Raw genomic sequence first — 22,569 nt, 5'->3', positions numbered from 1 at the left:
CACTCCAGTATTCTGGCCTGCAGAATTCCGTGGACTGTATAGTCCATGGGGTCACAAAGAGTCGGGTATGACTGAGTGACTTTCACTTTCACTGGTACAGGAGAGAAAAGACACTTAGAGAATATTGCTTTAAAAAAAAAAAATGAGCCACCCAAAGCTAACAGACCTGTCCCCTTGGGGCCTTGTACATAGGAGGGAATGTTTTAGTCTTCTTCTGGGCACTGGGCATTAAGATGTCAATCAGTCTAACCGACCGCTCTGGGTTTCCCTGGGGAAGGAAATTCTTACCAGGAGCTTACTTGTCATCAAGAAGCCCAGCTCTCCAGAGACCCAGGAGCGTGTGTGGATTTCCTGTGGCCCTGGCTGTGCGTTAGACACTGAGCAAGGCCAGTCTGTATCAAGTTAAAGGGAAATGGATAGAGGTGGTGCCTGTTCTTCCCTGCCTGGGGCCGGCGGGGAATGGGGCTTGTCTGACAGATGGTGGAATGGGTTTAGGGCTCTGAAATCAACATGGTCAGGCACTCGGTGCTTCCTATAAGGGAAGCCTCCCTGAGGTCTGAGAAGGATTGTTGTTGTTGTTTAGTCAGTCGTATCTGACTCTTGTGACCCCATGCACTGTAGCCCACCAGGCTACTCTGTCCATGAGGTTTCCCAGGCAAGAACACTGGAGTGGGTTGCCATTTCCTTCTCCAGGGATCTTCCCCACCCAGCGATCGAACTCACATCTCCTGCATTGGCAGGCAGATTCTTTACCACTGAACCACCAAGGAAGCCCCTGAGAAGGATGGTTGGGAGGAAATTCCCTAGCAGCTGTGTAATTCAAGATGCGCTAAAGGGGATTTTGACCTAGAAAAAAAGAAAAGCAATGAGTTTCCCAAGGCATCTCAGAGTCAATAGAGTTCATCCCCAGGGTTGGGCCCAATTCAGAGAGGATTGAATTCTATGAGAAAAATAAGCATAAAAATATCAGGGAAAATAAACCCTTAAAGGCTGCTAATTCTTACCTCTGTGCTGGCTAGTAAGCTAGAGGCTTTCGCTTGTGTTGGCTCCAAAAGCGTGATTACTCTGAAATTACCAATGAGGAAACGGCTTCAGAGAGGTGAAGTAATTTATTTAAGATCACACAGCTAAGTGTGTTGAGGAGCTAGGATCTGAATGGCACTAAAGAACTTCCTCATCAGACTCTCTAGCTCAGAAAACAGGCACAGTGAGAGCACTTGATTAGCCACAACTTATTTATTGCAGTAAAATACACATAAAAATTAACCATTCTTAAGTGCACGGTTCACTGACGTCACGTATATTCACATTGTCATGCAGCCATCACCAGCATCCATCTCTAGAACTCTTTTTCATCTTCCCAAACTGACACTTTGTACCCATTAGATAATAACCCCTCAATTCTCTCTTGCTTCCGTCCCTGGAAAGCACCATTCTACTTCTGTCTCTGTGAATCTGACTACTCTCAGTACCTCATGTGAGTGGACTCACAGAGGTCTTCGTCTTCTTGTGACTAGCTTATTTCACTTGGTGCACGTCCTCAGGGTTCCTCTATGTTGGAGCATGTGTCAGAATTTCCTCTCTTCTTAAGGCTTGATGATGTTCCATTGTATGTATAGACCACGTTTTGTTTATCCATTCATTCATCTGTGGGTACCTCCGGCTGTTGTGGATGATGCTACTATGAGCATGCGTGTACCGATTACTCTTCATGACCCTGCTTTTTTTTTTTTTTTTGTCTTTTTTTAGAATTTATTTTTAATTGGAAGATAATTGCTTTACAATGTCATGTTGGTTTCTGCCATACAGGTATACATATGTACCTTCCGTCTTGAACCCCTCTCCCACCTCCCAGCCCATCCCACTCCTCTGTAGGTTGTCACAGAGCCCCAGGCCGAGCTCCCTGGGTCATACAGCAAATTCCCACAGGCTGTCTATTTACACTTGGTAATGTATATGTTTCAGTGCTGCTCTCTCAGTTCATCCCACCCTTTCCTTCCCCCGCTGTGTCCACAACTCTGTCCTCTCTGTCTGCATGTCTATTTCTGTCCTACAAATAGCTTCATCAGTACCATTTTCCTAGATTCCATGTATATGTGTTCATATATGATATTTTTCTCTTCCTGACTTACTTCAATCTGTAAAACAGGCTCCAGCTTCATCTACCTCACTAGAACTGACTCAAATGCATTCCTTTTTATGGCTGAGAAATATTCCATAATATATATGTACACAACTTCTTTATCCATTCCTCTATAATGGACATCTAGATTGCTTCCATGTCCTGGCTACTGTAAATAGTGCTGCAGTGAACACTGGGGTACACGTGTCTTTTAGAATGGTTTTCTCAGGGTATATGGCCAGTAGTTGTATTGCTCATTACATGGTAGTTTTATTCCTGTTTTTAAAGAAATCTCCATATTGTTCCCCATAGTGGCTATATCAACTTACGTTCCCACCAACAATGCAAGAGGGCTCCTTCCCTTTTCTCCACACCCTCTCCAGCATTTATTGTTTGTAGATTTTTTGATGATGGCCATTCTGACCCATGTGAGGTGATACCTCACTGTAGTTTTGATTTGCATTTCTCTAATAATAAGCGATGTTTAGCATTTTTTTTTTTTAGTCATCTGTATGTCTTCTTTGGAGAAATGTCTGTTCAGGTCTTCTGCCCATTTTTTGATTGGGTTGTTTTTTTCTAACATTGAGCTGCCTGAGCTGCTTGTATATTTTGGAGACTAATCCTTTGTCAGTTGCTTCATTTGCAATTATTTTCTCCCATTCTGAGTATTGTCTTTTCATTTTGTTTATGGTTTCCTTTGCTGTGCAAAAACTTTTAAATTTAATTAGCTCCTATTTGTTTATTTTTGTTTTTATTTCCATAACAACGCTGCTTCTAATTCTTTTGGGTATATACCCAAAAGTGGAATTGTTGGATCGTATGGCAATTCTGTTTTCAATTTTTTGAGGAATCACCATGCTATTTTTCACAGTGGCTGTACCATTTTACATCCCCACCAATAGGGCACAAGGACTCCAATTTCTTCACATCTTCATCAGCACTTGTTACTCTCTGGTTTTGTTTTGATTTTTGATAGTAGCCATTCTAATAGGTATGAAGTGGTATCTCATTGTGGTTTTGATTTGCATTTCTCTAATGATTAATGATGTTGATCATCTCTTCATGAGCTTATTGGTCCTTTGTATATCTTCAGAGAAATGTCTGTTTGAGTCCATTAGCCATATTTTAAAACTGGTTGTTTGCTTTTTTATTGTTGAGTTGTAGGAATTCTTTAAATATTCTGGATATTAACCCCTTGTCAGATATGTGATTTGCAAATATTTTCTCCCATTCTGTGGGTGGCCTTTTCACTCTGTTGATCATGTCCTTTGATGCATAAAAGCTTTGAATTTTGATGTAGTCCAGTTTATCTATTTTTTTAATTTGTTGCTTTTGGTATCGTGTCCCAGATTTTGTTGCCAAATCTAGTGTCATGAAACTTTCCCCCTGTTTTCTTCTAAGAGTTTTATAGTTTTAGTTCTTACATCTAGGTCTTTCATCCATTTTGAGTCAATTTTTAAATCAGGTATGATATAAGGGTCCAATGTCATATCTACAACTTTTTGAAATAGAAAAAAAAAAGAATGAGAAACCAACAGTAGGATTTTGAGATGTGGGGAGATAAAATTTATCTTCCTAGAAGTCCATTTTCTCAACCACTTTTGCTCTGCCCTCCAACCCCAGCCCCCACACGGTCGTCAGGATGACCTTTTGAAAACCACACATAAGTCAAACCCCATCACTCCCCTGCTTAAGAAGTGCAGCAATTTGTTCAGTGTCTGCCCCCTCCTTAAGATCATAAGTTTCAAGAAGTCAGACTGCCATCTTCACTCCTGTAGCCCTTCCTCAGTGCCAGCACATACCAGCTGCTCCACTGATACCTGTTGGATGAGTGAACAAACTTCAGCTTATAATAATAAGCTCACATTCTTTGACTTTTTCAAGGAATGTGGGGGAGGAAGGAAGTGGAGGAGGAAGGTAGCAAGCACTGAGGGGCAGAACAGCAAAGTCATTACCAGCTGTTGGCACTAGACTTCCTGATTTAAGTACCTGCCCTGCCGTTTCATGGCCACGTGACCTTGGCAAATCGCTTCACCTCTTAGGTCTCAGGTTAAGGGATGGCAACACCTATTTGGGTGATGAAAAGCAATTTGAACAGGAGGAACAGGCCGAGCAAGGGTGAGATGTGGGGCTGAAAACAGGGGTAGGGAATCAATTACCTATAGACAGAACAGTGAGACCCTTAGTTCCCCATCCCTTGTACCCTGCACAGCCAGGTGGCCGCCCCTCCACTCTGCAGGAGGGTGTTTTCCTTGGAGAAGGTAACCTAGGGGGACTGAATTTGCAGCTGCAGACACAGAAAGGGTCACAGCGAGATACCAAAGGAAACAAAAATGGCTTTCCAGACCCCTTCTGCTACCAGGGGTAGCTCTGCTACCAGAATCCTGACAGCCAGAAGTGTGCTCTCCAGGGAGGAAATGGCAGGATTCTTTTCTGAAGCCCCCAAAGAAGGGAGCTACAGTCACTGATATTTAAGTGTTCCTAGAAGAAAAGCCAGATCTCCATTCAGTCCACCTAGAATGAAGCACACCAGTTGACAGCCACTCCCCAGCCCCCAATGTTGTCAATTAATTAATTAGTGCTTCACTCAAATGCCAACCTTTAGGGACTTCCCTGGTGGTCCGGTGGCTAAGACTTCACACTCCCAATGCAGGGGGCCCAGATTCAAACCCTGGTCAGAGAACTAAACTCCACATGCTGCAACTAAAGCGCTGGCATACTGCAACGAAGATTGAGGATCCCGCATTCTACAACTAAGACGTGACACAGCCACATAAATAAACACTAAAAAGAAAAGGGCAACCTTTGATCACATATCACCAGATATCCAAGTCTCCGGGATAAAAGAGGGAGGCCAAAGCAGACAAATAAACAAAACTGTGTGAAGCAGATAGACCATGCAGAGAGCAGAAAAAAATACAAGACAAAAATTGTCAGTATCCTCAGAGACAAAAGAGAAGATATTACGTTCTTGAAATAAGATGCTATAAATGCTATATAAAAAGGAATAATAAGAGAAGAAGAGGCACTGGGAAATAAAAATGAGAGACAAAATAACATTTTAAAAAAGTCAATAGAAAGGCTGAGAGGTAATGAAAAGGAAAATTCCCAGAAGATGTACTGCAAAGACAGCAAATAAAAAAGAAGAAAAGGAGACAATCAATCTAGGAGGCCCAATATCTGACTACCGGATTGTCCAGGGATTCCAGAGAAAGCAGAGGGGAGGAAAGGACTGAAGAACTGATGAGGGGACGTTTTATACTGAAGGGCATGAACCTTTGGACTGAGAGGGCCCGATAAAAATGAAAAAGAGCTGTCTTACGGCATATCATCACAAATGTCAGAAATCTAGGAGTAAAGAGAAGGTCCTAGGACTTCCCCGGTGGTCCAGATGTGCTCCCAATGCAGGGAACCCTGAGGTTCGATCCCTGATCAGGGAACTAAGATTCCCCCATGCCACGCGGTGTGGCCTACAGCGTTAAAAGGAATTAAATTTTAAAAAGAGAGAGAGAGAGAAGCTCCTAAAAGTTTCAGAGGCGGGAAGAATAGACTACATACAAAACATCAGAAATTAAAATGGTTTCAGACACCTCAGTGGCAACACTGGAAACTAGAAGATGAGGGAGCCATGCCATCAATTTTCTGATGGAAATGATTTCCAATCCACTATTTTACGTAGAGTCAAAGGAATCAGACGTGAGAATAGAAGAAAGACATTTGCTGGCTTGCCAGGGTGTAAATTTTTTCCTTCCTATGTACCCTTTCTTTAGGAAGTGACTAGAGGATGTGCTCCACCAAAACAAGGGCATAAGCCATGATAAACAAGACTTGTAATCCAGGAAACAGGGGCTCTAACACAGGAGGACAGGTGTTCAGCGCTCTGAAAAGCAACCAGTTCCAGATTGAGAGAGGAGGAGGGAAGCTCCGGGAAGTGGATTCACTAGAAAAGCAAAAGGAACTTGATAGATTATGTGAGTGCACGGAAAAGGCTTTTTGTGGGTCTGCTGGAGTGTTTGAAGAGATTTATCAATGTGTACACAGAAGTAAGCAAATTTAAAAAAGAAGTAATTGTTTTTTTATTGAGATACAGTTGTTTTACAACGTTGTATTGGTTTCTGCTGTACAACAAAGTGAACCAGCTTCGAGTATACCTATATTCCCTCTTGTCCCTCCCTCCCGTCTCCCCACACCCCACCCATCTCGGTCATCACAGAGCGCCGAGCTGAGCTCCTTGCATTATACAGCAGGTTCCCACTCTCTGGTTCACACAGGGTAGTGTATTCATGTCAGTCCCCATCTCCCAGTTCACCCCACCCCCCTCCCCCCGGCGTGTCCACATGTCTGTGTCTCTGTTCCTGCCTTGCAAATAGGTTCATCTGTACCATTTTTCCAGATTCCGCATATGTGCATTAATGTATGATATTCGGTTTTCAAAAAGAGGCAGGTTTTAACTCCACAAAAAACAAAAATTAGTACCAAAAAACAAATACAACTATAGTATACCATTTGGCTCAGCAGTGGACAGTACCAGAAAGTCATAAGAATGTGAGCCCTGGGGACTTCCCTGGTGGTCCGGTGGCTCTGACTCTGTGCTCCCACCACAGCACGCCCAGGCTCAATCCCTGGTCAAGGCACTAGGTCCCATATGCCACAACCAAAGAACTCACATGCCACGACGAAGACTGAAGATCCTGTGTGCCACGACTAAGACCTTGGCACAGCCAAAGAAATATACATAAATAATTTTTTTTAAAAACCATGAATGTAAACCCTGGAAAAAAAATAAACTCTGGATATCAACTTGACTAAACAATTTTAAATTGTGGTAGAACTATATTGGGAGGATGGAGAGGAAGCTGGGTAGATGAAGAGAGTTCATCCTTATTGTGTTGTGGAGGGCCTTAGTGGGGGTTTCCCTGGCGGCTCAGTAGTAAAGAATCCACCTGCAATGCAGGAGATTCAGGTTTGATCCCTGGGTGGGGAAGATCCCCTGGAGAAGGAAATGGCAACCCACTCCAGTGTTCTTGCGTGGGAAATCCCATGGACAGAGGGGTCTACAGTCCTTGGGGTCGCAAAAGAGTGACACGATTCAGCAGCTAAACAACAAGGAGGAACTTAGTAGTATTCACTAGTACTTGGTGCTCCCTCCTTCTGGACACACAAAAGATTACTTTTCAGTCCCTTGCAATTGGATGAGGCCGATATAACTACTTCTGGACAGTCAGCTTCAAGAGAAAGTGCTGTGTTGCAGCTAGACTGAAGCTTAGATGACTGTGTCTGTCCCCTCTCCCTCTGTGGTGGCCAAGGCAGCCTTGGGTTAAGATAGCAGAGCCACAAGATTGAAGCAGGCTGGAACTGCCTCATGGAATATGGATGTCCTGGAGACACTGAATGGATTCTGCAAGGGTAAGAAATAAAGCTTCTTCATGTGTTAAGCCATCAAGATTTTGGGATTGTCTGTTACTGGTGCATACCCTGACTTTGTTATTTTGTTTAGTCACTAGGTCATGTCCGACTCTTAAAGCCCTATGGATTGTAGTCCCCCCAGGCTTCCCTGTCCATGGGATTTCTCAGGCAAGAATAGTGGACTGGGTCGCCATTTCCTTCTCCAGCGGATCTTCCCACCTAGGGATCGAACCCACGTCTCCTGCTCTGGCAGGCGGATTCTTTACCACTGAGGCACCAGGGAAGCCCATAACCTGACTTAACTGAATACAAACTTCAACAGCTACTGTCTAAAATAGATAACATCAAGAAATAGACATTTAAACATAGTATTTAGAATTATGGAGATAATCACTAGAAGAATAACTTAAAAACATTAGAAGTGGTTGCTCTGGGGAGCAGGGCTGAGAAGTAGAGACAAGGTGGGGCAGAAGGGCAGCTGGTTTCATTACCGTGCTGTGACACCAGGGCGTTGTATTACACTGGCAGGAACTGCGTGTATGCAGTCGGGAGGATTCCTGCCAGACCAACACAGCGGCCGGCTCTTCAGAGGGAGGGCACGCTAGAATGAACAAATGTCTGAGGCAACCACAGATGGGATTGGACAGGATGGGGGGCGCAGTGGGGAGGGAGGCCACCCAGATGAAATGCCAGTGTGAGGAGTTTGGTTTTTATCCAGATGGCCATGGGGAGCCACGGAAGGATCATAAGGGATAGAGTCGAATCTGCCTGAGCAGACTCACCTTTACTGTGAGCATCCTGACTCAAGTGGAGGATGAATGGTGGGGCAGGAGGCTGCTGTGATGGTCCCCATGAGAGCTGAGGAGGCCTGGACTGAGACATCTGTACCACAGATGTTGATGGAGAAGCTGCTATTCATCTGGCAGGCCTGATGATACGGCAGGGTACGAGATAAGCAACATGCCCTACCTTCAGGAAGCTTATGTGGGTGAGAGAGACAAAGGGGGAGAAAAGAAGATAAAAGACAGGCGGTGGTTCGTACTTAAGTCTTCATAAAGAAGACTGAAGCGGTGTAAGGAGATAGAGGGGTTTCCCTGGTGGCTCAGCAGTAAAGGAGTCGTAGGTTTGATCCCTGGGTTGGGAAGATCCCCTGGAGGAGGGCATGGCAACCCACCCCAGTATTCTTGCCTGGGAAATCCCATGGACAGAGGAACCTGGCAGGCTACACTCCATGGAGTCGCAAAGAGTCAGACACGACTGAGTGACTTAGCATGCACGCACACAAGGCGATGGAGGGGAGAGAGGGTACCAAGATATTGGGGCAGCAGCTCCAAGGAGGACATATTTGAATACAATCCTGGATTAAGTGAAGGGATGGGGGACTTCCCTGGTGGTCCAGTGGTTAAGACTCTGAGGTGCCAGTGCAGGGGCCTGGGTTCCATCCCTGGTCAGGGATCCCGGGTGCTGTAAGACTTCTCATGCTGCAACCAAAAATAAAGATTCTGCATGCTGCAACTAAGACCCAACACAGCCGCAAAAAAAAAAAAAAAAAAAAGAAGAAGAAGAAGAAGGAACAAGCCATGCAAAATTTGGAGGATGAGGGTTCCGGGCTGAGTGAACTGCAGTCCGGTGGCCCTGAGGTGGGATGGGCTTGATGTGGCCAAGGCACAGCACAGAGGCTGTTGGTGGGGGGTAGGGGGCGGGGGCCGGGGTGGCGGGGAGAAGGGACACCCACCAAGAGGAAGGTTCTGGGAGCTGAGGCCTGAGAGGTGGTAGGGGCCAGTCTGTGGAACGTGGAGAGGACTTTGAGGAGCTCCTAGGGGACTGGGAATCCCATGGGCAGAGGAGCCCGGCGGGCTACAGTCCATGTGGTTGCAAGAGTTGGACACGACTTAGCGGCTAAACCACCGTCCCTAGGGGGCTGAGAGCCGTCAAGTGGCAGGACTGGCACTGAGGAGGCAAGGAGGACCCGGCTTGGCGGCCAGTGGACCTCCCCCTCCCTATTCTAGGCCCCACCGACCCCCCGAGTCAGCCGTGCCTCAGCCCTGTCTGGGCCAGCTACAGCAGCTTCATCACCCACTCCCCTTATCCCAGCCCCCTCTGGGAATTGAAGGATCCTTCACAAATCAAAATAGCAGGCAGAGAACAGCCTCTAATTGTTCTGCGTAAAAGAAGTGAAATTAGACGAGTCAGCTGTGGGGTTGGGACCGCCTCCCACACAGCTGTGATCCCGCACCCGCTGAAGGCAGACTTCCCGAGACTCGCAAATTCTGCTGTCTCCGAGCAAAACTTTTTGCTTCTCCAGCCCCAGGGCAAATGACAGCTATTTTGGGAGGAAGTGAGACAGATGCTGGCCCTGGAGGACAATGAAAGAGTCCTTTTTATTTTTTAGCCAAAAAAGAAAAAAAGAAAATCAGTCACTTTGTGAAGGAGCAGCCTTAGATGATGTGAGTTCGTTCAGTCATTCAAAACAGTGGGCGCGCTCATGCTGGGGGCACCAGACTTGGCCGCTGTCAGGTAGGTTCGGCCCAGAAGAACAGAGGTGCGCGGTGTGGCTCCAGCCTTGGTGGAGCGGGGAGAGAGCACTATCTGGGCGCCAGGAGGGCCAAGTTCTCCCCTTGGTCTGCCACCGTCGCTCTGTGGCCTCAGATCACTTTCTCACCTCTCCCCAGTGTGGGCTTTAGGATGCGTTGGGGCTACTTAGTCTTTCAGTCATGTCCGACTCTTTGTGACCCCACGGACTGTAGCCCACCAGGCTCCTCTGTCCATGAGGTTCCCCAGGCAAGAATATTGGAGTGTGTTGTCATTTTTTCCTCCAAGGAAACTTCCCGAAGCAGGGATCAAACCCATGTCTCCTGCGTTGACAAGTATTCTTTACCACTGAGCCACCAGGGAAGCCCTTTAGGCTACATAGTGTTTCTCAAGCATTAGAGTCCATGAGAAGCGCGCGCACGTGTGTGTGTGTGTGTGTGTGTGTGTGGTGTCTGGTTGAAGATGAAGATTCTCCAGGCCCGATTTCCAGAGATTAAGATTGAGAAGACCTGGGGTGCGGTCTAAGAATCTGCACTTCTCACAGACTCTTCTGGAAATTCCCTCTGGAGTCCCTGGACCACAGGGTAGTAAAAACTTTCCCTCAATCTCTCTGGGCTCTTCTTGCTGTGAAACTTGAAGAGTTGCTCATGCCTGGGTTTCTCAGATCATTCCAGGATCATGGAATGTATCCTTACCCCTGCCTTGGTGTCTGTGTGTTTCTGTGATGATCATGCTGCATGGGGATGGTCTGTTTCAGTGTATTTCGCCTCCTCCAGGCTACCTGGTGCCCAGCCTAGGCCTCCCCAGGAGAGGTCATGACTGTAAATGTTGGCCCAACAAGAGGCCAGCTGTAGGGCTGGCAGCTGGGCAGCAAGTAGACCAAGGAAGGATGCTGCCGAGCTCTGGGTGCCCGGCGTGGCTGCAGACATCTGGTTTGGACACCTGGACTCATGCCCTGGGTCAAGTGTGTGACTCTGTCACCTGCTTCCCTTGCCTGCAGCTGGGGGAGTCCAGCCACCTGGGGCTAAGTTGGCCTGGACAGGCCCACCGACTGGGAGCCCTGGTCAACCCTGGAGAACACCCAGGCAGTCTGAGGCCCCAGCCAGTTTGTCTCGGCTTCCTCAGAGTTGGGCTGATCATATTCCCCAAAGGCCAGGTCAGTGGCAGAGGCCAGAGGGTCATGTCACTCTGGTCTAGCCCCCAGCTTCATTTTTATATATGGAGAATAATAACAAATGTCATATACTGAGCACTTACCATGCTCTGAGCTCAAGGCTAAATGCTCTATCTTCTGTTATTAAATTTTATAACAGCCCTATGAGGTTGGTAAAAGTATCACTTTTTTTTTTTTTCTTAACAATATGGACACCAGGGCTTAGAGAGGTCAAGTTACTAGCCCAGAGTCACTCAGCTAATAAATAGTGGAGACAGTATTAGAACTGAGACCTGTTTTCCTCTGGAGCCAAGTTTTATCTTTAAGCATATTGCTTAGAACCCCCGAGAAGATAAGGGTTTTTCCTTGAGTAGCTTCCTACTAAAATTACTCCCTGCTGGAGATCTCCTTTTGAATCTGTTATAGTGGAAAGGAGTGATGCTGAATCAGATAGGTCAGGGTTCTAGTCCGACCTCTGCCCCTGACCTTTCCCGTCACTTTGGGTCAGTCATTCCTCTCCGTAAGTTTCATGTGAAACTGAAATCCATGAAATGGAACAATTATATATGCACTTCCTTTTAAGGTACACTAAGATGAAGACGGCCACCAACATCTACATTTTCAACCTGGCCTTGGCAGATGCCCTGGCCACCAGCACACTGCCCTTCCAGAGTGCCAAGTACCTGATGGAGACATGGCCCTTTGGGGAACTGCTCTGCAAGGTCGTGCTCTCCATTGACTACTACAATATGTTCACCAGCATCTTCACGCTCACCATGATGAGCGTTGACCGCTACATTGCCGTCTGCCACCCCGTCAAGGCCCTGGACTTCCGCACCCCGGCCAAGGCCAAGCTGATCAACATCTGCATCTGGGTTCTGGCCTCCGGTGTCGGTGTACCCATCATGGTCATGGCTGTGACCCGCCCCCGGGGTGAGTGAGGAAGGGAGCCTTGGTACAGATCACTGACCACAGGAGGCAGCACACAGGCTTCTGTGGGTTTGTAGACCTTTTACCAGGGTGGGTGTAGGTGGATCACCAATGGAGTGTGGGTTGCTGATCAATGAAAGGGTGGATGGCTGGCCAGTGGGAGTGTGAATAATCAACCAATGGGAATGTGAGTAATGGACTGATGGGAGAATGAATGACTGGTCAGTGGTCATATGGGTGGTTGGCCAAAGAAATTTTATGAATGGGATTATGGATGGCCAGATGTGTGGATGGATAGCCAGTGGGGTAAGGGTGACCAGTGAGCAGTGGGGGCCATAAGATCTGCAATCCCATCCCAAAGTCCCTTCTACCCCATTGGCCCAGATGACCAAAGCAGGGCCTAGAGAATGGCCTCCATAGAATGACAGGCGCATTTCCTCAGAGTAAAATGCTGTACCAATTAGTGTAGTATAGTAACTACCTGTATCAGTCAGGGTGGCTGCTGTAACAGCCATAGCTTAACACAGTAGAAGTTTATTTCTCACTCACATCACAGTCCAGTGTGAGTAAGAGGAGGAGGGCCTTCTACTCCACACAGTCAATCAGGGATCCAGCCTCCAAATGATGGTTTGGGCTACAGTGTGCTGGCATCTGGGCTTCCATGGTGGCTCAATGAATAAAGAATCCATCTGCAACGCAGGATATGAGGATTTGATCTCGGGGTCAGGCAGATCCCTTGGAGGTGGGCATGGCAACCCACTCCAGTATTCTTGCTTGGAGAATCCCGTGGACAGAGGAGCCTGGCAGGCTACAGTCCATGGGGTCACCGAGTCAGACACGACTGAAGCGACAGCACACACACGTACTAGCCTCTGGCCAGCAGATGAATATGGGAGTGGTGAGAAAGCACAATTACTTGAAATGCAGGGTCCATCACTTCCTAGTGATAGCTGGTTAGTTGTTGCTTTAGTCATGTCCGACTCTTTTGTGATCCCATGGACTGTAGTCCTGCCGGGATCCTCTGTCCATGGGATTTCCTAGGCAATAATACTGGAGTAGGTTGCCATTTCCTTCTCCAGGGGATCCTGCATTGGCAGGCGAATTACCAGTGAGCCATATTGGAAGTCCAGTGATAGCTGGTTATATGACCCCAGCTTGATATAAATGGGAAAAGTAATTTAGCAGGTGTCAGAGACACTGGTCACTAACCTCTCTTGAGCCATGCTCTGTCATGGGGTGTTGAAAAGATTAAATGAGATGATAGATTGTAAAACACTTAGGACAAGGCCTGGCTTATTGTCAAGGCCCAATAAATAGCAGCTATTAGAATAACTGAGCCTGTGAGATAGACAAGGCAGGGACGCCTGCTTCCATTGGGCTGAAAGCAAACTGAGAATCAGAGAGGTCAGGTGGTTTGTTTAGCAGACATCTGGGAGAATCTGGCCTAGAGCCCAGGGTTCCTGTCCCCATAACTGTTGCTCCTTTTTGCCGCCAGGGTGAAGGTTTGCATTGTCGTAGGAGAGGGAACAGGCCTGGTGGGGAGTTTCTTGGCTACCCTCGACCCTCACAAGGGTAGAGCTCCCCGTGCCCTTATATAGTCTCTGAGTGATTTGTCTTGACTCAGCAGCTGGACCTCATTCCTCACTGTCAGCCTTCAGTTTACAGGCCATTAACTTCAGCCCTCCTGGGGGCTGGGCCAGATGGGCCTCTTCATCCCCCGCCCCCTACTCGCTTTCTCTCTCAAACACACACACTCACACACATACACACACTCCCTAAGTGTGTGCCATTGGCACTCAGTTCTATAAGCCACTTGCTGTGTGACCTTGGACAAGTGCTGTTCCTCTCTCGGCCTGCTTCTGCCATCTGTACCATGAAAGTCCTTGGGTCCAGTTGTGGCTGGTGGTCCTGCCAGCCTGATGTCCTGTGGACCCACTCTGTCTGTGGACCCCAGCCCCTTTCTCACAGCTCTCAGGCTCCAAGTCTACTGGATGGGTCCTCAGATTCCGGGATCCCAAGAGGTCCTGGGAGTCCCCTGGGCCAGCCTCAGCCCTGTATCTGAATTCCATAACATCCCCAAGGTGCTCATGCAGCCTGAGCCCACACTCCAGGAGAAGGGAGCTTATTCCATCCCCTCTTATCTGTGGACAAGAGTGGCAGTCAGAACGTTCTTGACATGAAGGTGAGATCTGCCTCCTTGGCCCTAGCTCTGACCCCTGGACTCCCATGTTTCTGCCCTGTGAGTGCACTTAGTGTTTGAACCATTCTGTGCTAAATGCTTTCCACACCATGGCCCATTTGATCCTCACAACAACCCTATGAGTTTAGGTACTGTTGTTAGTCCCACTTTATGGAAACTCTGGTAGAGGTTGAACAATTTGCCCAGGCCACATCACACAGTTAGCAGGGCCTGAGTCCTACTCTTAACACGTGCTCTCTAAGTCAATCTTAGCAGTACTGTCCCCACTGGAGCTACTTTGTAAATGTGTGCAGTGTTTTCAGTTATCATCATGATAGACATTTAGTGGGCTTGAGCTAAATTCTATCATTATATCACTGCTCCCCACGGGCACAGAGGCTGATAAAGGGACTGGGAGAGACTATAGAAAACAGACCTTCTTGGTTAGGGCCAGTTTTCTGGGGTCTTGAAGGATGAGTAGGAGTTCACCAAGTGCAGAAGTGGTGGAGGACATTGCAGGGAGGAGAATCGAAAAGGCCAGGAGGAGGCAGCGGGGCTTGGCTAAGCCTAAAAGGGTGGGTGAGCAGGGAGACAAAGTCCTTAGGCCCACCAGCCCCTCACCCAGTGTCTCTCCTTGTTCCCTGGCTCAGACGGAGCAGTGGTGTGCATGCTCCAGTTCCCCAACCCCAGCTGGTACTGGGACACGGTGACCAAAATCTGCGTGTTCCTCTTCGCCTTCGTCGTGCCCATCCTGGTCATCACCGTGTGCTACGGCCTCATGCTGCTGCGCCTGCGCAGCGTGCGCCTGCTGTCGGGCTCCAAGGAGAAGGACCGCAGTCTGCGGCGCATCACCCGCATGGTGCTGGTGGTGGTGGGCGCCTTCGTGGTGTGCTGGGCCCCCATCCACATCTTCGTCATCGTCTGGACGCTGGTGGACATCAACCGCCGCGACCCACTTGTGGTGGCCGCGCTGCACCTGTGCATCGCTCTCGGCTACGCCAACAGCAGCCTCAACCCCGTGCTCTACGCCTTCCTCGACGAGAACTTCAAGCGCTGCTTCCGCCAGCTCTGCCGCATGCCCTGCGGCCGCCGGGAGCCCAGCAGCTTCAGCCGCGCCCGCGAAGCCACGGCCCGCGAACGGGTCACCGCCTGCACCCCGTCCGACGGCCCCGGCGGTGGCGCAGCCGCTTGACCCGGGGCCGGCCGGCCCGCCGCGCGCCCCTCCGGAGGGACCCGGCGGTTAGGCGGAGTCCTAGTGGGGGCGGGGGCCACGACGCGGGGTGGGGCGGGCGGCGGCCCTGCCGTGGGGTGGATCGCTGGTCTGAGACCGGCTGGGAGTGGGCCGGTCGGCGGGGCGATGCCTCTAGGCCGAGCTCAAGGTCAAGGGCTTTGGGTTGGGGCAGGGGGAGCTCGCTAGCCCCGGGGAGTGGACCTGTGGCTCTGGGATTGGGCCGCTAAATCGGGGCCCCTTCGTTCTAGTTGGAGCTGGGTTGGCGGGAGTGAGAGCCTGGTCTGAGACCCGGCCCAGGACCAAGGAGGGCCGGTGCTGCGGACGGTGGAATCGAGCTTCAAGATCCGGCCCCGGTGTGATGGGGAGGGGCCTCCTGTGGGTGTGACTTGAAAGACGGGACGGTGAGGCTGACGGTCCAGCTCCGGATGGGGCTGGGAGAGAGGGCCTGTCTACAAACAATGGGGCCGCAGCTTGGAGTCGAGTCCCAGCCCGGAGTTCCAGAAAGGGGAGGGGCTCGCCGAGGTCCAGGCCCAATTTGCCATTTTTATGAACGAAGAGAAAATAAACTAGAAAGGATACACCTTTTCTCTCCTCGACAGTCGTTTCCCTGGAATGGGCAGGGAGGCGCAGCATCGAAGTGAGCTTGAGATGGGACAGTGGAATTGCAGGACAGGGTAGCAAGCAAGACAGGCCTCAGCTGCGGCGGGGTCCCCACGGGGAGGAGTCAGGAGGGCTTGCAAATCCCAAACCAGAGCTGCCAGTTGGCCTCTGTGCCAAAGGCTGGTGAGGGGGGCTGAGGCAGAGGAAGGGGGCTTCTACTTTGAAGTTAGGTCCTCAAGCCACAGGGAGGACACTTTGGGGGTCCCCACGGCTGTGGCTTCTCTGGCCCAGATGCTGGAGGACAGAGGGCCACGCTAATAGCTCCCTGAGTGTAGGAGGCCCCTGGCTCTGGGGGTGTGTGTGTGTGGGGGGGGGGGGGGCGAAGGGGGTGGGGGTGGGGGGTGGTTTCTAAAGCACCAGGGTGGCATTTTCCTCCTCTCAGACACTGGCACCCTATAAGAACCTCCAAGAAATCCTCTCTCCCTTCTCCCAACATCTGGCTGCTACACCCAGTATGTCTGATGAACTGCATCCCGGCCCTGGGACCTGACTTGGAAGGGACTGGGGAGAAGAAGGCTTTTATAACCACAGTGCCAGCATCAGTCTGTGTCCCCAGGTCCCCACCCCCTGCGCGAGCTGCCCCATTCAAGCTGCTGAGGGCCAGGTCCACCAGACTTAGGCATAGAAGTTTTCCTTTTCATTTGGCATTTTATTCTGGCATCCCCAGGTCTTTGCTTCCCCCTATATCAGGGTCTGGTCTGTTCTCTGTGTCTCCCACCCCAAACTTCATCTCCACCATCCCCCCACCTCTCCCCTCTCTCCACAACACTGCCTCTGTCACATACACCCTGACTCCCTATTGAAGCTGTGTGCTGACATCTTTGTAAAAACAAATTTAATTTTCTTCCCTTTTTGGGACAGATGGAAAGAAATTGACGTCTTTGTCTTAAACAGGGGAAAAAAAAAAAAAAAAAACGATATACCTCTTCTCTCTTTGACAGTCATTTCCTTGGAACAAAAGCCTTTCTCCTCTCTGGGAGGCTGTCACTCCAGCAGGGGCTGAACTAGCATTCTGGGGGTTGGGGCTCAGGCACCAAGGTGGGCTTTGGGCACAAGAGGGGCAGGGATGCCCTTTGTGGGCAAAACGTAGTCACCTTCTCAGGATGAGAAGCCCCAGACCTGGGAATGTCCTTCCTTCAGAAGTGGCTCCACTAGTGCCCTGGAAGATGTGGGATCATAGCCACACTCCGATCAGGCTGCTAAGCTACCAAGGCCTGGGGTCCCAGTCCACCTGGATCACTGTCACCATCCAGATGGAGCTTGTGACTATAAAGATCTCTGTGTCTGAATGGGTAAGGGGTTCAGCAAGGCAGGGGACACACTCCGGGACACTTGTTATCATCACTTGGGACCCCTCCTGCTAGTGCTTTCTGGAGATGTCATAGAAAGGGGACAATTTAGGAACCAGGGAAGACTCTTGAAGGTGGTGACATTGGAGCCAGGGCTGTTTATTCTCCTTGCAAACACTGGGTCCCCTTCAACCCCTCTGGGACAGGTCTGTCTTGAGGCTGCTCTGGACCCAGTCACTGCCATTTCCTGTGGCTGTCTGGATCTGCCTGCTTGTTACCAATCCTGGTATATAATTTCGTCTTGGAGTCAGCAGGGGCTGGGTCCTGACCACGTGCATTTAAGGTAAAGCAAACGTTGAAATCTACTTCCTGTGCGCACTGGGCTCTGGGACTCAGAAGTGAGTCCAATATGGCCCCATCCTCAGAAGGTTCAAGCCTATGCTTGGACCAAAGCATAAATGAATCTTTGCATCTCAGTGTGATGCATGTGAGGTGATAGGGAGCCCTGGGATGGGCGGGGGTGTCACAGGGAAATGCCTTTTCTAGCTTTTTACTGAAACCCATATTTGTAGCAATTCTGAGAAGGGTGGAAAGGGTCAAAGGGCCTTAAAAGATGACTAGGAGCTAGCCACTCAGAAGAGAGAACAGTGTGTATAAAAGCATAGAATGATCAAGCACTTGGTAAACCCAAGAAGTTGTGTGCAGCTGACGCATCGGGCTCAGTTGAATGCTTCCGTGTGCTAGCCCCCATGCCATGAGCTTGATGCCCATCATTTCTCTGGTCCATGACAGCCCAGTGGAGCAAGTAATACTGCCTTTATTTTAAACAAGAAGTCAGGCTCAGAGAGGTCGAGCCACTTACCCCTAATTCACAGAGCCCATTCGTGGTCGCAGAACTCAAGTCCATGGAACTCCAGGGTCCAAGTTTTCAGTGAATTCCGGGCATCATTGAAGTAGAAGAGCCTTAGTAGCCGGTATCCTGGGGTGACGTTTTTGAAAACTTAAAACTAAATGGAAAAATCTGAGGGAAAAGGGCAATTTTCCGTGAACTTTTGTTCCTCCTGAAGCTCTCCAAATCTTCAAGTTTCAAAGTGTATTGTGCATGATGCATTTTAAAGCTGCAAATTGACAATGTAATTCTAGATCATCACCGGGCTCTCAAAGCGGTGGAGTAGGTCTGATTTCCTACAAAATTTCCACTCCTCTCTTTTCAAGAGGTGGGAGGAAAGTTTTCGCTTCTGGTTTCAAAATGTCCTACGATTTCATATCTCTTCTTGTAATAGAAGTAGTGGTTAAAGCTGGGGTCAGAGCTTGGTTTTCCCTCTCTGTGTCTGTTTCCTCATCTGAAGAATGGACTTCCTTCATGGGATTGTTGTGAGGATTTAATGAATTAATGTATGTACAGGGCCCAGCACATGAGCTATTAACATGTGTAAAGTATCCATTATTACTCAAAAGTAGAGTGGCTGTGCAAGGTCAGAGCTGGAGACCCAGATGGAAAAGGAGGTGAGCTTTCAGGGGTAGTGATGAAGAGAGAAGAAATGGGGGACCCAGCCTGGGGATCCCCTGCTTTTTAGGCTCAGGCGCCACCATGGAGAGTGAGAAGCTGCCAGAGAGGCAGGAGGAGGATGGGGAGAATGTGCTACCATGGAAACCGGAGGAGGAGGGCGTTCCCAGGGGGAGGGAGTGATGGATAATGTCAAGTGTCATGTAAGAGAGGTTGGGTGGGGAGGGCAGGAGAGTGAAGGGAGTAAACTGGAGCCTTCAGGTTCAGTCCTAGGTGTGGCCTGGAAGCCTCGACAGTGGATTCAGAAATCAGCTCTGATGTTAACTGTCTGGCTGTGTGACCTCTGTAAGGAATTTGCCCCCTCTGTGCTTCTGCTTCCTTCTAGACGTAAGACAAGGGAATGAATCAGCCTCTAATATGATGCTCAGTTTCTAGTAAGTGTCCTGATTTTGACGGATTCTTGACCACTTCTAGCATTAGGATCTTAAGCAAGTCACTTCACTTCCAAGTGCCCTCTCTGAAGGTCGGACAGGGCACATGAAACGTGAAAGTGTTAGCGCTCAGTCGTGCCCGACTCTTTTCGACCCCATGGACTGCAGCCCACCAGGCTCCACTGTTCATGGGGTTTTCCAGGCAAGGATACTGAAGTGGGTTGCCATTTCCTTCTCAAGGGGATCTTCCCGACCCAGGGATCGAACCTGGGTCTCCTGCACTGCAGGCAGATTCTTTACCGACTGAGCCACCAGGGTGCATAGTAGGCCTCCAAGCCAGGGTTCTCCTGTAATAAGAATGGGGGTGCTAGAGGCTGCTGTCTAGGGAGGTTTGCTTGGCTTGGAATTTGAGATGTTCCCCAAGATGAAGAGGGGTCACCATGTCCTAAGAGAGGAGGAGCAACAGTCCAGGTTGGGCCTCCGCTGGGCCCCTGGCCCAAGACCAGCCCCTTGGTTGTCAGCAGCAGATCCTCAGCCTGGCCTCTGCCTGCCTTTCCGCCTGGCAACTACCACAGATCCAGGCTGGGAGTCAGCTCAGGGGCTCCAAAACCCCTAGGAAGTGGTCCCCGTGGATCCTGACTCCAGCACTCACACACACACACACACACACACACACCCTTTTCTCTTATCATTTATTTACTCATCATCATCTCTTCCTTTATTTCGTCTCTGGGCACTGCGCACATAGTATGGAGTCAGGGGAGGTGTTGGATGAGGAGCCTCTAGCAGGGGCTCGAATTGTAGGCTGGGTGGTTCTTGGGGAGGGCAGCTTGGAAATTCAAAATGGTAGCCAGAGGGGAGCTGATGTGGTCAGGATGGACCTCCTAATGGAGCAGAGCGCTACGCTTGGGGCTTGCTCAGTCTCTGGTTCATCGGCGGCACCTGCCACGAGTCCCAACTGTGTGCAGCTCTTCCCGGACATGGAGTGCCTTCGCATCTCCATCTTGGTGAGAGGCCAGTGTCATCACCACAGGGAATACAGACAGCACGTAGGGCCCTTCGTTGTTCTAGGCACTAGACGTGGGGTAACACTTCATCTTCACAGCATAACTATGAATAGGCATTACTGTTACCCCTATTTTATAGGTGAGAAAACTGAGGCTCAGAGAGGGCAATGACTTGCCTAAGGGCACACAGCTGGTCCATGGCTGGTCTGGCTAGAATGCTGTCTTGGGTCTGTCAAGTCCACTTCCTCTGCTTGCCTGACTCCCAAGCGGACACTCTGTGATTACACGAAGGGGTACTAGGGAGACCCTCGTGTCCAGCTCACAAATGTGAACGGAGCACCCTCCCTGGCAGGCTCTGTGTCTCATCACCTGGGCGGCAGGGGCACCAGCCGGCCGCCCGAGAAACTGCTGTGACTTTGGTAGTTGCTTCTCTCCCATCCAGTCACCCTCTGCCTCGGAAGACTGCTTTGCTCTGTGAATTTGTGGGCTGCCTACCATGTCTGTGCTGTGTGACCTCAGGAAGTCACTTCATTCCTTGAGCCCATTTTGTCCATCGTGGACGATGATGCTCCCCTGGTAAGAAGTTGTGGGGATTTACAAAGAAGCTATGAGTGAAGGACCTGTCTGTGTGGGTCACACAAGCGTTCCTGGCAACTGAACTGCAATGACACACAGTAGTTGTTTTACTGAGTGGAGGAGAGAGGTGCTTGGCATGCAGTGAGTGCTCAACAAATGGAGCTTTTTTTTTAACATTATCTAATGTTCTTGTTTATCCCTGCTCCGACCCCGTCTCTGAATGCTGTAGGTTGGTCAGGAGCAAAGAACTTTCCTTTTTAGCCATCTGCTTGAGTTTGAGTTTCAGAAGGTGGGACAGCATGCATTGGAGAAGCAAACTTCAAGAGGATGTCTTCTCCCCAAGTACCTTCTACAGAGCTGGCTCCTTTGGTCCTTGCCGGGTCTCCGAGACCCTAGATTGGGGCACAGCCTGGGAGGGAAGAAAGGTCCCCAGGTGGCACTGGCCTGGGCCTCCTGGCTTGCATGGTTGAGTCACGGGGATGGAGTCCCCCGGCAGGTGTCATTGCAGGCGACATCCATCCAATGGGCTCATCTTCTAGAATCTCCTCTTGAAACGAGTCCCAGGCCAGTAGACAGGGAACGTGGGTTTGACTCTCCATCTCCCACTTGCTGTGTGCCCCTGGGCAGGGCTCTGTCCCTCTCTGAGCCTCTGCACCATGGACATGGGTTGATGGATTCTGAGGGCACTGTCTTCCTGGGAGAGAAAGAGATGGTTCCCTCATGTTCCTTGATCCCAGAAACAGACATCTATTGGTAAAATGCCCTGGGGATTTGGCAGAGACTGGGAGAACCAGAGGCCCTCTAGGGGTCCAGTGTGTGTCATTGGAGTTGGCCCCCTTTGTGGGTGAGGGAGGCAGGCATGTCAGAAACGAAGCTTGACTCAGACACCTGGCTTTTGCCTCTCCCAGGTTCCATTTGGGGACCAAGGACCCGACTTTCTGTTTTCCCAATAAAGTGAGCCCTGTTCTCAGTGTCTGCAATCTCCGGCTGTTTCTTTTGCTCACCCACTTTGGTCCTCTCATGAGGGGAGCCCAGTTTGTGGGGGGATGACCTAGACCTGCCTGCTCACAGAGCGAAAAGTATAGCCCCACCCTCAGGACCTGACTCAGAGGGTGATGTGACACTGTCCTGAAGAACCCCATCTGGGACTTCCCTGGTGGTCCAGTGGTTAAGAATGCAGGGGACGTGTGTTCGATCCCTGGTCAGGGAACTAAGATCCCACATAACTCAGGGCAACTAAGCCCACCGCAATTACTGAGCCCGTGTCAAAAACTGATCTGATGGGAGAAGGCGACACAAGAGACAGCTGTAGCCACTTCCTAGCATGTGCCCCACCCCTTCCCTCCAGATTGACTCCGCCTTCTTCCCTGTGGCCCACCCCCCTAATCTAAGGGCCCACATGCTCGCAAGCCTGTTGGGGCTCCCACTAATCCCCTCTCCCTCCCCTCTCCCTCCCCTCTCCCTCCCCTCTCCCTCCCCTCTCCCTCCCCTCTCCCTCCCCTCTCCCTCCCCTCTCCCTCCCCTCTCCCTCCCCTCTCCCTCCCCT

At 50.0% G+C, this 22,569-nt stretch overlaps 1 protein-coding gene across 1 annotated transcript in view; it reads left to right on the top strand.

Moving 5' to 3' along the window:
• OPRD1 (opioid receptor delta 1) overlaps nucleotides 1–15,548 on the top strand; it is a 40,154-nt gene extending 24,606 nt beyond the window's left edge. The window contains exons 2-3 of the mRNA XM_019979809.2: nucleotides 11,797–12,146; nucleotides 14,973–15,548. Coding sequence (XP_019835368.2) covers nucleotides 11,797–12,146; nucleotides 14,973–15,514 — 892 coding nt within the window. The 3' untranslated portion in view covers nucleotides 15,515–15,548. The remainder of the gene's footprint in view (nucleotides 1–11,796; nucleotides 12,147–14,972) is intronic.
• Nucleotides 15,549–22,569: the final 7,021 nt, after the last annotated feature.

Source organism: Bos indicus, chromosome 2, assembly GCF_029378745.1.
Source record: "Bos indicus isolate NIAB-ARS_2022 breed Sahiwal x Tharparkar chromosome 2, NIAB-ARS_B.indTharparkar_mat_pri_1.0, whole genome shotgun sequence".
In the NCBI taxonomy this organism is placed as follows: Eukaryota; Metazoa; Chordata; class Mammalia; order Artiodactyla; family Bovidae; genus Bos; species Bos indicus.
This window is presented reverse-complemented; position numbering and strand designations above follow the sequence as displayed.